Source organism: Hyaena hyaena, unplaced genomic scaffold (genome assembly GCF_003009895.1).
Source record: "Hyaena hyaena isolate Hyena2069 unplaced genomic scaffold, ASM300989v1 scaffold_352, whole genome shotgun sequence".
Lineage (NCBI taxonomy): Eukaryota > Metazoa > Chordata > Mammalia > Carnivora > Hyaenidae > Hyaena > Hyaena hyaena.
In genome coordinates this window covers 288,228-306,227 of record NW_024080984.1, presented here as the reverse complement: position 1 = coordinate 306,227, position 18,000 = coordinate 288,228, and the positions used below count along the sequence as shown (strand labels likewise).

At 37.7% G+C, this 18,000-nt stretch overlaps 1 protein-coding gene across 3 annotated transcripts in view; it reads left to right on the top strand.

Annotated features, from left to right (window-relative positions):
- Positions 1–18,000, top strand: part of ZDHHC17 (zinc finger DHHC-type palmitoyltransferase 17) — an 86,681-nt gene that overhangs the window by 9,030 nt on the left and 59,651 nt on the right. For 2 of the 3 annotated variants that reach the window (XM_039249924.1, XM_039249923.1), the window contains exons 2-3: positions 11,308–11,403; positions 14,426–14,529. In XM_039249924.1, the coding sequence (XP_039105855.1) occupies positions 11,308–11,403; positions 14,426–14,529 (200 nt within the window). The remainder of the gene's footprint in view (positions 1–11,307; positions 11,404–14,425; positions 14,530–18,000) is intronic. The other variant, XM_039249925.1, reaches the window with a different exon arrangement.

The window sequence follows — 18,000 nt, the reverse complement described above, 5'->3', positions numbered from 1 at the left end:
CTCTGCCTGTTCGTCCCTCCGGCCCTGCTAACTCTGGCAACCACTGATCTTTTTACTGTTTTCATAGTTTTACTGTTACTATAATGCCATTTGGAATTACTGTAATGCCGTTTGGAATGTATTTGGAATCACACAGTATGTAGCCTTTTAAGATTGGTTTCTTAACTTAGTAATATACATTTAAGTTTCCGCCATGTTTTTTCACAGCTTGAGAGCTCATTTCTTTTTTAATGCTAAATACTGTTCCATTATCTGGATGTACCGAGGTTTATTCATTCAGGTACTGAAAGACATTTTGGTTATTTCTGTGTACTGCTCATTTACTTTTTACAGTTCTGCAAAGTAGGACTTATTGAACTGCTTACCAGATTAGGAAGCAGAGTCAGAGGTGAAGTAATTTATTCAAGTTCACATCATTAGCTGTTGGCAGAATTTATATTAGAATCTAAACACTCTGACTCCAAATTCATAATCCGCACATATACTCTGCCATATAATTTTGTAGGTCAAAACACAGATTACTTTTGATTATATTATAGAAAAACTATCAAGAGTTACAATTAACTTTTGTTATTAAAGAAGTTAGGGGAGGACTCAGTTTTGGCACTTGCTGTAAGGCTACTTTGAGCAATTGACTTGAAATCCTAAAACTGGATTTTCATAAAAACAGTTTCAAAATATTTGTTAATTCAGTTTATTTCCTTTTTTTCTTTTTTCTGCTTACTCTAAACTCATAAGAGAAAATATGTTTTCATTAATAAAATCCCTTGAAAAGAAATGAAATACTAGGTGTGGATCGGGAGAGGGTTTGGTGGGGTTGGAGATAAGTATTCTTAGCATTAAATCTTTGGAAGTAGCTAGCTGATGAGAGGACAAGTGTTGCTGAGTTGAGTCTAGGCACCTCGGTGGTAAACCTTTTTGAAGAGTCCCACTATCATTTGTGTTACCACCCTTCACTGTAATTATAAATAGTTCTGTCCATTTGTAATTCTGTGACTGTGATTGTGAATAAACTATAGACATTCTTTCTAAGAGAATTTTGCTTTCTGATTGAACACCCAATATGAATATCTGAGATCTTTCAGCTCTTTGTGTAAGAAGTTAATTAAGTTGATTTCATTAAGTTTCCATTATCTAAACTTGTTTTTACCTTATTTGTCTTCTTTTTTCCTGTAGATAATTGAATGTAACCAAATCCAAACTTGGGGGAAAATTTTTTGACAAACTAGAATCTAGCAGTATAAGATAGCAGACCAAATAAAAGCAAAACTTTCTGAACTATCGTCCTAACATCTGATGTATCCTATATTGTTGAATAATATATGTGAATTTTCAGGGTATCAGAAATTTAAATTCCAGTATGGGTTTTTGGCTTCTACAAAACTTGGCACATGATTATTGTTAAAAAATTAAGGAGTACAGAAGGTATATAGTAGAAGGTAAAATATATAACCAATGCATTTTTTCCTCAATACACTTAGGACATAGTTCTATCTTAGCATATAATTATCTTTCCCATTTTTTGCAATGTCTAGACCTGCCTTGTTTAATGTGGTAGCCACCACCAATGACATATGGAAATTTAAGTTTAAATTCATTAGAATGAGAATAATTAAAAGTTCAGCTTTTCAGTCACATTAGGTTTCAAGTGTTTATTGGCTATGTGTGGCTAGCAACTGCTGTTTGAGATAGCTCAGAAATGTAGAGTATGTCCATTATTGCAGAAAGCTCTATTGCACAACACTGATCTGGATGGGTTTTTTGTTTGTTTTTTTGAGAGAGATAGACAAGAAGGACACAAGTGGGGGAGGGGCAAAGAGAGAGGAAGAGAAAATCATTTTCAATTAGAATTTTTTTTAATATTTATTTTTGAGAGAGTGAGAAAAGCGTGAGGGCGGTGGGGCAAACAGAGAGGAAGAGTGAGACAGAATCTGAAGCAGTCTCCAATCTGAGCTGTCAGGACAGAGATGGACAGGGGCTCAAACCCACAAAGTGCGATATTGTGACCAAAGTTGAGGATGCTTAACTGACTGAGCCACCCAAGTGCCCTGAGAATCCTTTTTTTTTTTTTTTTAGGTTTATTTATTTATTTTGAGAGAGAGGGAGAGAGAATCCTGAGCAGTCCCCACATTGTCAGTTCAGAGCCTGATGTATGGCTTGAACCCATGAACCGTGACCTGAGCTGAAATCAAGAGTCAGACATTTAACCAACTGAGCCAACCTAGGTGCTCCTGGATGAGTTTTTAAAAATTTGTATGCTTTTTAATAATATGTTTTTACTGCAGAACCATTTTTGTTGAAGCATGTTTTATTTATGATAAATTGAATAAATTAAAAAAATTTAAGTTGGTAATTTTTCTTTAACTTAAGCTTTTTATTTTAAGATCATTTAGATTCACATGCAGTTGTAAGAAAAAGTGCAGAGAGATCTTGTGTACCCATTACCCAGGGTCTCTCAATGGTAGCACCTTGTAGAATTATAGAGTAATATCACAACTGGGAGATTGATAGTGAATCACTGAAGATACAGAACATTTCCATCACCACAGAGATCCTTTGTGTTGCCTTTGTATACCATGCAATCTATTATCCTTTTCTGTAGTTTTTGTAATTTTAGGAATGTTATTTAAATGGAATAGTGGTTTGTAACCTTATGGGGTTGGCTTTTTTTTAATCAGCATAATTTCTCTGGAGATTCATCTGGTTGTAACGGGCATCATCAGTTTGTTCCTTGTTATTACTGTGTAGTCTATGGATGTACTACAGTTTGTTTAACCATTTACCTATTGACGGATGTCTGGATTGTTTACAGTTTTGGGTTATTATAATTCAAGCTACTTTAACCATTTGTGTGCAGGTCCTTGTGTAAACATAAGTTTTCATTTCTCTGGGATAAATGCCCAGGACTGCAATTACTAGGTTATATGTTAGTTGTACATCAGTGTTTTAAGGAAACTGTCAAGCTGTTTTCCAGAGTGGCTGTAACACCCAGCAGTGTGTGAGTGATCTGATCTCTGCATCCTCACCCACATTTGGTGTTGATGTTTTCTGATTTTCACCCATTTTAATAGGTATATGATTATAAGTCATTGTGGTGTTAATTTGCATTTCCATAATGGCTAATGATGCCAACTATGTTTACATGTGCTTATTTGCCATCTTTATATCCTCTTGGGTGAAATATGTCTTTATATCCTCTTGGGTGAAATCTTTATATCCTCTTTGTTTGCTAGGATATACATAATGGTGGCTTAAATAATGGAAATTTATTTCTCATAGTTCTCAATGCTGGGAGTCCAAGATCAAGGTATTAACAGGTTTGGTTTCTTCTGAGGTCCCGCTCTTTAGCTTATAGATGTCTACCCTCTTGCTGTGTCATCACATGGTTTCTCCTCTGTGCTCACAGCGCCCGTGGTGTCTGTGTCCAGATATCCTCTTCTTTAAGGACACCAGTTAGATTGGATTAGGGTTTACCCTGATGACCTCATTTAAACTTAATTCCTTCTTTAAAGAAGGCCTGCTCCAAATAGAGTAACATTCTGAGGTAATGGCAGCTGGGCTTCAACAAATGGATTTTTGGGGGACACAATTCAGTCCATAACAGTGTTTTGTGCCAGTTTTTTTTCCAACTGATTATTTTACTGGTGAGTTTTGAGAGTTTTTAATATATTAGTTTGCAAATATTTTCTCCCAGTCTGTAGCTTGTCTTTTCAACCTCAGCAAGGTCTTTCTCAGAGCATAAGTTCAAATTTTGATGAGGTACAGTTTATACATTTTTACTTTTATGGGCTGTATTTTTTCTGTCAAGTCTAAGATTCCCCTTGCCTAGTCATAGATCTCAAAGATTTTTTTTCTTTTTTTACAGTTTATAGTTTCATTGAAACATTGAAGTTCAGGATCAGTTATGAGTTATTTTTTTTGCATAAAGCGTGAGAATTAGGTTGGGTTTTTTTTTTCCCCCGTAAATGTCCAGCTGCCTCAATACCAGTTGTTGAAAAGCTTATCTTTCCTCCATTGAATTGCTTTTACATTGTTGTCAGAAATCAGTTGAACATATTTGTGTGTGTTTAATTCTGGGTTCTGCTTTTTTGATCTATATATGTGTCCCTCAGGCAACACTATACCATCTTGATTACTATAGCTATATAGTATTTCTTGAAATTGAGTGACTGCTTTCTTTACTAATCTTTTTCAGAATTATTTTAGCTATTTTGCCTTCCTATATAAATTTTAGAATAACCTTGTCTACATCTACAAAAAATCTTGCTAGGATTTTGATAGGAATTGCATTAAACTTGTATATCAGTATGGGGAGAATTGACATCTTTACCACGTTAAGTCTTCCAATCCATGAATGTGGTATGTCTGTCTATTTAATTAGATCTTTGATTTCTTTCTTCAGTGTTTCGTGGTTTTCAGCATAAAAGTACTGTATATGTTTAGTTACACTAAAAAAGTACTGTATATGTTTAGTTATACTAATTTCCATCCTCTCAGGCTGACTTCTGGCATCTCTCCAACAGTTCTCATACTCCTACTTCATCAGTTTTTAGCTTTATCAGATTATATGTACTAGTGATCATTTCTCTCATCCTAAAAAGAATCCCCAAACCAAACCATATTTTCTTTTGATCCCACTTACCCTCTGTCTTCTGCCATATTTCTTTGCTCTTCTTTATAGCAAAACTTCTCAGAAAAGTTACTTGTATTTGCTGTTCCCAGTTCCTTTCCCTCTCATCTCATATTTAATCAATCCAGACTGGCATATGCCCTACCTTGTCAGAGTAAAGCAGCGTTTATCTTGCTAAATCCATTGGTCAGCATGTGATCCTTACCTTCTAGACTTTTTGCATTGATATGTCGATTTCTCCTGGATAAACTTTCTTCACTTTGCTTCAGGGAAATACAGATGAAAAAAAGTTGTAAATACAGTACCCATCAGATTTCCTAAAAATGAAGTCTCGTAAATCTAAGTATAGTGAAAGGAAAACTGCATTGCTAGTGAAGAGTGTAAATTGGCACTACCTATTTAGAAAGTAATTTAATGATAGTAACTTGAAGATACTCAAAGTCCTTTTATCCACAAGTTCTAATACTAGGTGTTTACCCCAGAGAAACTTTTACAGGCAAGGCCTGTATAAGATTGTTCATTGTAGTATGGTTTATGGTAACAGAAAGTCTCAGGGAAATGTATGTTGTTTATTCATTTAATGACATACCATCTAGCAGTTGCATTGAGTAAACTGGAACTATGTCTGTCAGCACACAAAAATGTAAGAAGCGTAACGTTATGTGAAAAATACTATGTATGAAAAGATAAATGCTATAGCTAAAACATGGAAAGAGCCTAAGTGTCCATCAACAGATGAATGGATCAAGAAGATGTGGTTTATCTATACCATGGAATACTACATGGCAATGAGAAACAATGAAATCTGGCCATGTGTAGCAACATGGATGGACCTTGAGGGTGTTATGCTGAGCGAAATAAGTCAGGCAGAGAAGGACAAATACCATATGTTTGCACGTATAGGAGGATTAGGAGGAACTTGACGGAGGAACAAGGGGGAGAAGAAGGGCGGAAATGGTGGGGGAAAGGGAGAGAGGCAAACCAGGAGAGACTCTTGAATGCTGACAAAAACTGAGGACTGATGGATGTGGGGGGGAGGGGGGGATGGGCATGGAGGAGGGCACTTTGGGGATGAGCACTGAGTGTTATGTAGAAACTAATTTGACAATAAACTATTTGTAAAAAAAAAAAAAAAGATAAATGCTTTATGATGTATTTGTATATAATAAGATAGTAAGTGGAACTTTTCTTGTCATCTAAGCATTTTCCCTGGAGCTCAAAGCTGAGGACAGTAGCTGACAAAGGACCCCTGTAGTGTAAATAGAGACGCTGAACTTGTGGGAAGTGGCCATGCTTTGTCCTGGAACTCTACTACCTCCAGCTTATACAAAATAGAGACTTTACTGGGGGGAAGGCCTCTTTGAAGAGTTATCAACCCAAAAAGGAGTACTGTAGTGTTTGTATTGTCCTCTGTGGGTTGCAAACAATTTCTCTGAAAGACTGGGGCACTTTTCAGGAGGGAAAATGTATGTGTATCTATGGCTGGATATCTGCTGGGTTGTAGAAAATAGGCCTCCCTTGGGATGCTGTCTTGGTAGAGAATTCATGGAAAAGTGTGATTTGGGTCCCCTGGAGTTTTTGAGGGCCCAGGCTCTGGGGGCTGCTGTTGCATTCCTGGGGAAGCATAAGGATAAAGGATACATAAAATAGCCTTACAGTGCAAGAGCTGGAGACAGGGCTTCCTCTGTGTGTGCAGTGATGTTAAGAGTATTTCCTTTGGACCAGACAAACACTTTAGAGGCTCTATAGATAGGCTAGGGCCATCATGAAGCAAACTTAACAAAGGAAAGTTTTCTGTTTGACATAAGGAAGGAGGAGTTTTAGAAGTGAGCTAGAGAATGCTTGTTTTATACCAGAAAATGTTACAGAGGGAGGTTCTGTCAGAGAAAACCAGAGCTGGACAATAGTTAGAGTGGTAAAAATGAATTCATTCAGGAGCTACTGCAATAGGGAGGAAAGAAGCCCCTCAGAACTGGGCTCCGTTCTGAGTACAGCAAGGACAGTTGGGGGTTTATAACAGAATGAGAGGCTCACTGGATGGGAATTCTAACAGAAGACATCAAGGGGATTCTTGCTGAAAGCTGAACTATGCATTCCTGGAAAGGATATGGGGAATGAGGGTGAGGCCTAGTTGAGAAGAGGGCTCAGAGGACTCTGACCAAAGTTTGTTTGAGAGTTACTCTGTCCCTGTGGAGTTAATTTCAGAAATCTGAATGTTCACAGGAGAGAGCTACATTATCACCAGTGATTGAGGGTATTTTACAGCCAAGAGAAAACTACAGACAGCACCAGCTTATGTAATATGAACTTGCCTCTGTCCTATGGTAAGCAGAATGATGGCCTCCCAAAGATGTCAAGTCTTAATCTCTGGAACTTCTGTTACTTTATGAAAGGAAAAGAGCCTTTAGAGATAATTAAATTAAGGGTCTTGCGATGGGGAAGTTATCTTAGATATCCAGGCAGACACTGATTACAATCATGTGTATCCTTATAAAAGGGAGGCAGAAGGAGATTTGAACACACACACACACACACAGAAGGCTGTAGGAAGCAGACTGGAGAGATTCAGAGCTGCTGGCCTGGAATGTTAGTGTTATTGCTACAACCCTAGGAATGCCAGAAGCCACCAAAGCTGCAAGAGGCAAAGAATGGCTTCTACCCTATTGCCTTCTCAGGGAGCATGGCCCTTTTGACACCTTGTGATACTGATGTTTGATTTTGGACTTCTTACCTCCAGAACTATAAGATCATATATTTGTGTTGGTTTAAGCCACTAAGTTTGTGGTAACCTATTACACCTGCCACAGGAAATTAACACACCATCACACTGTACTGTAATTATTATTTGTAGAGCAGTGAGAACACAGAAAACTGGATTGCTGACTCTGCCCGAGGGAAACAGGCTATGATGACATTTGAATTGTGAATTGAAGGATTTGTAAAAGATTGCCAGACCTGAGATGGGGTGTGCTTTTTAAGTAGAATAGCCAACATGAGCAAAAGGGCACTGAGGTTTTCAATATACATAACTTCTTGGAATGACTGTTAAACTTATAGGATGCTGGGACATGTAGGTGGCTCAGTTGGTTAAATGTCAGGCTTCTGCCCTGGTCATGATCTCACAGGCTCTCTGCTGTCAGCTCAGAGCCTGCTTGGGATCCTGTGTCTCCCTCTGTCTCTGCCCCTCTTCTGCTCACACTCTTTCTCTCAAGAATAAACATTAAATAAACAAAAACATGTAGGATGCTTGGAAGGAAATGGTGGATACTAAAGCTGGAAGAAGTTGGGGCCAATTCATGCAATTTTGCATGATTACTGAAATGTTACTGTTTTACCCTACGTACATGATTATAAGGGTTTTAAGCAAGGGAGTGATTGAAACAGCAAGGTAGACAGACTATTTGAGAAAGTATTGTAGAGGCAAAGACAGAAAAGAACTGATGAATTTGTTTGGAGAAAAGTAATAAGACTTGGCAGCTAATTAAACACCTGAAGTTTTGGGAGACTGAATCAAGATTGAATGAGATTTAGTATGGACATTTTGATAGTTGGAAATGCTTTTTAGTAAATCAGGAAGGAGGAAAAATATATTGTGGATGTGGTGAGGAGGAAAAAAAAGTCATTAGATGATCTTTTAAAATTGTGTATCTTATCTGTAATCTTGTTCAGAACTTCCTGATTGTTACCTACTGAACTAGATACCTGAGTGCCTTTGTTTATTGTCAATTGAAGATGCGATTTGTGCATTTTTTCTTTTAGGCTTTTCAGTGTTTCTTTGCTATCATATTTGCAATATGGTAATTAAATTTAAAACCTAATGTACACGTGTATTTGACTCATATACATTTAAAAAACAAACAACAACTTATATTGCTTAAAAGGTACTTCCTCAGAATTTGCCACACATGGGACATTTTGTGTCTGCCCTATAGCTTTCTGTTTTTAGTATATGTGCTGCCAAAGCAAGCACTGCCCTATAGCTTTCTGGAGCAGAGTTGGAAATGTGGCCAGCACGTTAGCTTGGACTACTGGTGAGAAGAGTTGGCTGTGTGTGTGAAAGGCAGGAAGGAGAGAAGGTGACTTTCATAAGATTTTCAGGCCAACTAAGAGATATATTAAAAGAATGCTGGTCAGAATCTTGGAGTTGGAAGATAAAATTGACAGTTAATCTCTAGTGAAATATGAAATTTGACTTGTCATAGTTGACGGTCCGATGGTCAAGAGAATGTTAGGAAAAGACTAAGAAGGGAATGCCTAAGAAATAACATCTGTGAAGGAAATGTAAGATTAACCTAAATGTTCAAGTGATTGGGAGATGTTTCAATATGTCAGTTTAATAATTAAATATTTTGTAATGGTTAAAAGCATGACTTATAAAAACTACCTATAATGGCATGAAGAAACGTAAAACGGAAGAATATAAAATATGAGTACTATAATTACAGACTACATAAAAATTTTTGGACAAATAAAGATTATATAGTAGTGTTGAAAGACAATTTTTTAAAAAATTAGGTTAAATTAGAAAACATTTTCTCCTAAAAACATGTTACTCCAGTCTAATAATAAAAAAAAAAATCAGACAAATCCCAGTTGAGAGTCATTTTGTAAAATACTCAAAACTGTCAAGATCATCAAAAACAAGGAAAGTCTGAGAAGTTATTAAAGCCAAGGGAAGCCTAGGGAGTCATGACAACTTAAATGTAATGTGATATCTTAGATGGGATCCTGGAAGAGAAAAAGGATACTATGTAAAAGCTAAGGAAATCTGAATAAAGTATAGACCTCAGTTAATAATAATAATGTATCAGTATTGGTTCATTTAATTGTAGCAAATATGGCATACTAATGTTAGGTGTTAATATTAGTGGAAACTGGTTGTATAGAATATGAAAACTTTGCATTGTAAATCTGAAACTATTCTGAATAAAAATCCTAAAAATAAAGTTGATTTCTAAGAAGGTAGGAAAGGGAGAAAAATACACATGTAGGCATTTATTCATCAAATGTCTGTGGAAGGAAAAAAAAGTATGCCAACTATATGTGTGTATATACATGTATATATATATATACACAACTATATATATATATATAGTTAAAAAGTTACAAATATTTGTATACATATGGATTAATTCCAGAGGGAAATAAAGTGAAAACCAGTTGTTGTTGTTGTTTTATTTTTAATTTTAGTTTTGAAAGAGAGAGAGACAGCACGGGAGGTGCGGGGTGGGAGGGGCAGAGAGAGAGGGAGACACAGAATCTGAAGCAGGCTCCAGGCTCTGAGCTGTTGGCACAGAGCCTGAGCCTGACGTGGGACTTGAACTCACAGACTGTGATGAGATCGTGACTTGAGCTGTGAGATCATGATGCTTAACCAACTGAGCCACCCAGATACCCCTGAAAAACAGTTTTTAAAGAAGCTAGGTGATGAACATTTTCCTACTCTAAAGTTTGTTGGAAGCCAGCAAGTTTAATTTGATAGTTTGGATTGAGGGGATGTTGGTACTACTACAGTATGAGAGAACTTGTGAGTCAGGTTGGACTCTATTAGAAGCAACAATCATTAAAAAGAAAAAAAGAAAAGAATCAACAATCATGTAGTGTTAGCCAGGGATTTAGGATCACAGGAGAACATGTAATAAATAGGATCTATTGCTTACTGAAAAAATTTGATTTGAAATCTTTCCATTGTATAATCAAATCGTTTATGTCTATATCTGTTAGTAGAGTGCAGCAAAAAAAAGTTAGGCAGAATTCTGTCTTGCGTGTAGTGCCATCTGCTGGCACTATTAACTAAATACATTTAAAAATCATTTTATAATCATGTAATGGCTACTGGTTTTCCTTATTCTTTGTTCCCTTGGTTACATTTGTTTTATTCTTATGCTGTCTTTTTAAATATATAATTGATATTCCTTTTAAAAAATTCCTTATGGTATCCATAGAATTTAGCTCATCACTACCTCAGGTTTTTGCTTTTTTTAATATATAATTGATATTCCTTTTTAAAAACTCCTTATGGTATCCATAGAATTTAGCTCATCAGTACCTCAGGTTTTATGCTGTCTTTTTTAAATATATAATTGATACTCCTTTTTTAAAATTCCTTATGGTATCCATAGAATTTAGCTCATCACTACCTCAGGTTTTAAGTGACATTTGGTTTGTCAATTTTAGCTGAGACTTGGAAGTAAGTCAAATGTACATAGACCTTTTTTCCATTCCTTTGTTCCTGTCAGAAACCCTTTATACTGTTCTAATTTTATCTCTTACATTTAATGGAATTAAATTTGAGCGACTCAGTATTATATAATTAAGTACATTTCATTTCTAGATTCAGAATTTATCCTATTCCAGTGATACCTGACAGCAGACATTTACACGGTGCAAGTCACAGGCATATACTTAATCCCTGCTGGTTTGTTAATTCACTGTGTATGTGAGCTGTGCACCAAAGACAGGCAGGTAACATGGGCCTTATAGGTAATGGGTATATGCCCTACAATGCTGTTAAATTGATTTCTCCCTCTTCTTGGGGGGGAGGTTTGGAATTACGGCATGTTTTCATCTGTCTTGCTCTCTCCTCTCTCTCCAGCAATTGTATTTTGCCCCCTTTGAATTCTTTTCATATACTTTGCCTGTTTTGTCAAATATGATGTTATTCATACTTTTCTCAGAGCTTGGTGTATGGCCAGAGAGTCCAGAACAGTCAGAAGAGTCCAGGGAGTACACAAACTCCCCAAGAACAGGAAGATGCATCCTTCTCTCACCAGGTGAACCATCCTTCTCTCACATTGGTATCTGTATGTTCTCATGGGGAGTGTGGCTGACTGGCTGACTGAGAGGCCTTTATTTGTGCTGCCCTGAATTCTCTGTGTGGACCTGTTGTTTTCATACACATTTCAGTATCGTCTGCCATTAAGGAAACTATATCCTTGGCTGTATTTGTTACTGTCATTAAGCATATTAGCCTTTATGTTGGAGATTGCTAATTTTTTTAAGTAGGTTTTTTTTTTTTTTGAGCTTATTTATTTTGAGAGAGAGAGTATGCATGTGAACATGAGCAGAAAAGGGGCAGAGAGAGAGGAAGTGAAAATCCCAAGCAGGCTCCATGCTGACAGGAGTGTCGTGGAGCTCACAAACCTTGAGATCATGACCTGAGCCAAAACCAAGAGTCAGACCCTCAACCAGCTGAGCCACCCAGATGCCCCCCTCCCACTTCTGCTTTTTAAAATGAATGTAACCTAAAGATTTAATAAGTCTGGCATTTTAAGAAAGTTAACTAGATTGCACACAGACACTTGGTAACTAGTTGTTTGGTTATATTCCATCTGGACACGTGAATAAGTGTGTACTGTGGCATCTATCATCTTGATACACAAGCCAGCATTTGTCTGTACCTGCTGTGTGAGTTTCAGTTCTGTCATGTTGATTTCTCTTCGCAGCAGTGTGCAGTGGCTAAGCTCTCCCAGGTCCTCTCATTCTTATCTACTGCTTCAGCATTAGACTGGGAAGGTGCATTCTCTTTCCAGTTCTCGTCAGCAACACCAGGGTTGTAATAAACTTTGGCTGTGAACTGGGAACTTTTTAAGGATCTTCATGTGGCGTAATTTCTTTCCTCCAATACAGAAAATCATCATGTTAGTCTTAGAAGAGATCCTGCAGGACTTGCAACCTAGTAGTTTTTAAACTTTTTTTTAAAAAGCTGCTAATCTTTTTTCAATTAAAGAAATCTTATATAAAACCTGAGTATCTAAAAGACAGGGTAGGTAACAGAGTGCTGTGTTTAAAGAATTGAGAGTAATGAAGCTCTTTGACTCCTTGCTGTTGGTCCTTGAGGCACCTTAGAGGAACTATGACCAGATCTTATTCATCCTACTCTCTCTCTTTTTTTTTAAATTTATTTATTTTGAGAGAGGAGAGAGCACATGAGAGCTCAGCATATGAGAGCTCGGGAGAGGCAGAGAGTATTCATCCCTCCCTTTTTACAAATAAGGGACTTGAATCCTATAGTAGTGAATTGCCTCACTGGGTGTAGCCTAGATAAGATAATGGCAGACTTTGAATTCCATAGCCACTCAGTCAAGAACTTTTTCTATTAGCGGCATTACTCAGTGCTCACAATAATTGTATTCTTAATCCCCTTGACCCATTTCACCCATCCCCTCACCAACCTCCCCTCTGGTAACCATCAGTTTGTTCTTAAGAGCCTGTTTTTGGTTTGTCTTTTTTTCTTTGTTTCTTAAATACTACATATGAGTGAAATCTTGTGATGTTTGTCTTTGTCTGACTTATTTCACTTAGCATTATAGCCTCTCCATCTGTATTGCTGCAAATGGCAAGATTTCATTCTTTTATGGCTAATATTCCACTGTACATATATACCACATCTTTATTCATCTATCGATGGACACTTGGGCATTTTTATTCTTAGTGACTGAATTTTTTATCACCCTCTTAAACTTCCGCACTGGCCTTACCATGTTCTGGCCTAAGGTTGCAGTACATTGTGTAGGGCTTTATGTACAGCAGGCCAGACATGCTCTGTGTTTTGCTGTCATAAAAAAGAAACATAGTTGAATCTTAGTGCTTTATTATATTGAGGAAGCTGACTATGCATAACAAGTTTTGTATTTTAAATAGAAAATTATAGCATATAAGCTTTGAATAGATGTAATATTCTGTAAAACTGTTTAAAATTAAGAGTGTTGACCTTTTTAGAACTATTTCAGTAGATTTACATTTTATCAGAGTTGCCTCATTGTTCCTTACTCACCTCATGGTAGATGCTTAACAAGCCCTTAGCATGAAGGAATATAAGAAAAGATAATATCTGAAAATAATAGAATAGTCTTCATTGGTTTGTTTCTTTACCACCTTAGGGTTTATTTGGCATGTGATGAAAGTTTGAAAACTTTTTAAAGAAACTTTTAAATATTTACTTGAGAGAGAGAGAGAGACAGTGTACACATGTGGGGGAGGGGCAGAGAGAGAGAGAGAGAGATTGTCACAGAACCTGAAGCAGTCTCCAGGCTCTGAGCTGTCAGCACAGATCCTGACAGGGGAGGGCTCGAATCCACAAATTGTGAGATCATGACCTGAGCTGAAGTCGGATGCTCAACCGACTGAGCCACCTAGGCAGCCCTAAAAATTTTTTTTTTAAGTTTATTTATTTTGAGAGAAAGGGGGAGGAGCGGAGAAAGAGGGAGAATCTCAAGCAGGCTCGGTGCTGTCAGTACAGAGCCCTATGGGGGGGGCTCAATCAAATTCATGGAAACAGGAGATCATGACCTGAGCCAAAATCACTTAACTGAGCCACACAGGTGCCCTGTGGCATGTGGTAAAGGTTTTAGAGTGTTAGATATGTATAAACTTGTTGAATCACTATGTTGTTCAATTGAAACTAATGTAGTATTGCATGTCCACTATACTCAATAAATCAAAACTAAAAAATAGAATGCTCAAGGTAGGGGTTATGCTGGAATAAAAGACACATTGGTCTGAGAGAATCAGAGTTGATTTGAAGTTAAGAGTTCTGTGGAGCTAAAGATGAATTTCAGTTACAGATTTGTCACTCATTTCTAGTCTGGCAGCTTTCTGTTTTGAGAGTATATACAGGGGGTAGATGTATTTGAACGTACTTTTTCTCTGAAGAGGACAGATTTCAGAATAAGGTAAAACTTAACCGTTTGAATAATGAACATTCTTCAGACAGTGCAGAAGTGGTAGTAAAATATTGAAATGTCTGTATCTCTTTTCTGAACTTCTTCCTTTGTGTAATTTACTCTTTAACAGGAAATCAAACCCCAAAGCCATTATAACCATGGATATGGTGAACCTCTTGGACGGAAAACTCATATTGATGATTACAGCACATGGGACATAGTCAAGGCTACACAGTAAGTTTTTTGTTATGGTTGTTCTCTCCTTTGCTGTCTGTATTTGAAGTAAGATATAAGCACATGTATTTCTTTCTCTTTATTGAAAATTCTCTATTTGGTGTGATATTGTTTTCATACTTTAGCTCTTTGTAAAAATTTACCATGGCTGATTTAAAGGACTTTGTCTACTCAGTACAATGTCCGGGATTCCTTAGGGACAGTTTCTATTAATTGCTCCCTCCTCCCCTCAGTGGGTTATAGTTTCTTGTTCCTTTGCATGTCTTGTAATTTTTTTTGTTGAAAACTAGACTGTCAAAATTATATGAGGTCACAGTTCTAATATCAGATTCTCCTGGGGTTTGTTGTTATTAGTGCTATTTCTAAATTAATTCTGTAAACTCTATATCTTGTCATGTGTGGCCACTGAAGTCTCAGCTCAGTTAGTTAGTGGTAACTAAATGATTGGACAGAAACTACTTCTTTTTTTAAGTTTCTTTATTTATTTTGAGAGAGACAGAGACAGCTTGAATGGAGGAGGAAGAGGGTGGGAGAGAGGGAGAGGGAGAGAGAGAATCTCAAGCAGGCTTCACACTGTCAGCACAGAACCCAACGTGGGGCTCGAACTCACAAAATTGTGAGATCATGTCCTGAGTTGAAACTGAGAATCAGTTGCTCAACCAACTGAGCCACACAGGTGCCCCAGAAACTTCTTAAATCCCTAGAACCAGTAAGTCCTGATCTTTGTTGAGGGATTCTCTGGATGGTTTGGACACTTAGTGCTTGCCAGGCACCTTTCCATTGCCTTAGCCTTCACTCTTTGCTTGCCTGGAACCTCAGAGTCAATCTGATGTGAGAGCTTAGGCTTTTCTTAGGTCTTTGTTGAATATGTGCACATAACCTTATGCTGTGCATGGCTTTCTAGATTCCCAGGAATATGTTTGAGCTTTTCAAAGCCCCTATGGATATCTCATTCCTCAGCCTTTCCTTCTTTCCTCAGATTTGTCTGTTTGCCCCAGCTGTTACACATCCTCTCAAGCACCTGTGATGCTAGACATTTGACAGTCCCCAGACAGAAGCTTTTAATGAGTTTAAGTGAGGTTCAGTAGATACGCCTTTCAAGTGGACTCTTCTGGGGAACCACCAAACAGGTCAGACAGTGACCTCTCTTTTGGAATAAGGCTTTGCAAGAACTCCATCCTTGTTCTGCTTACTTTGGTACTAGTGTAAGGGAACCAATGTGAGTTTGCTCCTTGGTGAGTCACAGATACACCAGGTGGAGTTGTCACACTAGGTTAACTATTTGCAGCAAATGAGATCATGGGGAATAACTTGCAAAGCTGTGATGCCCTGAGCAAGGGCGGATGGCTTCCTTTTATTTAGTGCTAAGATGAATATTTAAAAAGAAGATCTTTGTCATTGTATATAGAGATGGGCATAAAGTTGCACACACACCTTAAGGAAAAGGAAACCTGCCTGTACATATATTGTATGTTATGTAAAAGAGACATGTGCTCCGGACGCCTGGGTGGCTCAGTTGATTGGGTGGCTGACTTCAGCTCAGGTCATGATCTCATGGTTTGTGGGTTTGTGGGTGACAGCCCCATGAGCTGTCAGCACAGAGCCTGGAGCCTGCTTTGGATTCTATGTCTCCCTCTCTCTCTACCCTTGCCCCACTCTGTCTCTGTCTCTGTCTCTCTCAAAAATAAATAAACATTAAAATTTTTTTTTTAAAAAAGGCACGTGCTCCTCCTTGGGCGGAGATTTTGATCTTATAATGAGTTAAAGGTAATTGTCAGTCATCCTAGAGGTTATTCCATAGTCTATCTGCGCAAGTGGAATTCAGAGATTATGCTGAAACTTGTCTGGATGGTCTGGGCTGGCTGGAGATCCTGTCTGGGCAGTTGCTATTGCCTGAGGGGTGGTTTTGGTTTCTGTTTCTGAGTTAAGAGATAAGCTGGAAAGAGGGGCTTAAGGAAAAATGTGGGGTGAAGGTTGGGTGAGTTGAAGCAGGTGGGCGCAGTAAAGATCAGGTCTTGGAGTCAAGCCGGTGACGCCAGTACCAGGAATACATTTTTCAAGACTGTTGGGGAGCAGAGAGGCTGGGACCATGATATGTTAAAATACCACAAAGTTCTCTGTTCTTACCGAAATTCAGCTCTTTCTTTTGAATGAATGCTCCTTGATTGTTGAAAGCCTTTTGTTAATTTCCAGATTTCTGAAAGAGTTGATTCTGACAGTTTTTGCCAGTTTTTCATTACTTTTGTGGAGAGACAAACTTTCAAAGTTCCTTAGTTCACTGATGTCACTCTGCCTTCTTGAATGTTAGGTATAGTCAAATATCAAAGCACATTGTGCCACCTGTTAAATACCGATTACACTGTCTTACATTCGTCTTTCCTTTTGAGACTGCTCCTTTTGATATCTCCTTTCTCTCATTTGTGGTTAATATGTTTCACCCAAATGCATCATTTCCATCAACAAATATACTCCAGTATCTTTGATCTTAAGAAGAAAACAACCACCCTTCTTTATCCCTTACATATTCTTTTCAGTTTCATGAAAAGTATCTGTCTGTGGTTTCTACCTCTAAAAACACTCATTTAAATTGTGAAACCTTTCAATCCTACAGTGTAAAATGTAGAGAAGAATATAACTGTCAGATTAAGCAGATGATCCTAACATTTTGCTGTAATTGCTACAGGGTGCTCAGTGTGCTCTCTTCCTTCTCCTCAAGGGAACCTCTCTTGAAAGGGCTGTGAATTATTCTCATGAACATTCCTGTACATTTATTTCTACAAACATCTATAAGAAAATATGCTATTGTAATGCATGCCTAAAATTGATATAAATTGTATTCTATTCTTTTTTTTGAAGCTTATTTATTTATTTTGGGGGAGAGAGAGAGAGCGCGAGCGAGCGAGCGAGCGAGCAGGGGAGGCCTGAGAGAGAGAGGGAGAGAATCCCAAATAGGCTCCACGCTGTTGGCACAGAGCCTGATGGAGGGCTCAAACCCATGAAATGTGAGATCATGACCTGACCAAGAGTCAGTTGCTTAACTAACTGAGCCACCCAGGTGCTTCTAATTATATTCTATTTTACATACCATTTTGCAGCTTTTTTTTAAATAAAAAAAACTATATACCATATAGTTTGTAGCTTTTTTTAAAATAAAAAACTATATACTATATTGATTTATCAGTATTGATAAAGACCTAATTTATTTTGTTTTATTTTTTGAGGGAGAGGGAGAGAGAGGGCGAGCACAGAGGGACAGAGGGAGAGAGAGAATCATAAGCAAGAGCCCAGTGCAGAGCCCGATGTGGGGCTCAATCTCCTGACAGTGAGATCATGACCTGAGCCAAAATCAAGAGATGGACGCATAATCAACTGAATCACCCAGGTGCCCCAAGGATCTAATTTATTGTTTAACTGCTTTGTATTATCCTGTCATTCTACATAGGGACACCTAAGACTGTTTCTACAGTACTT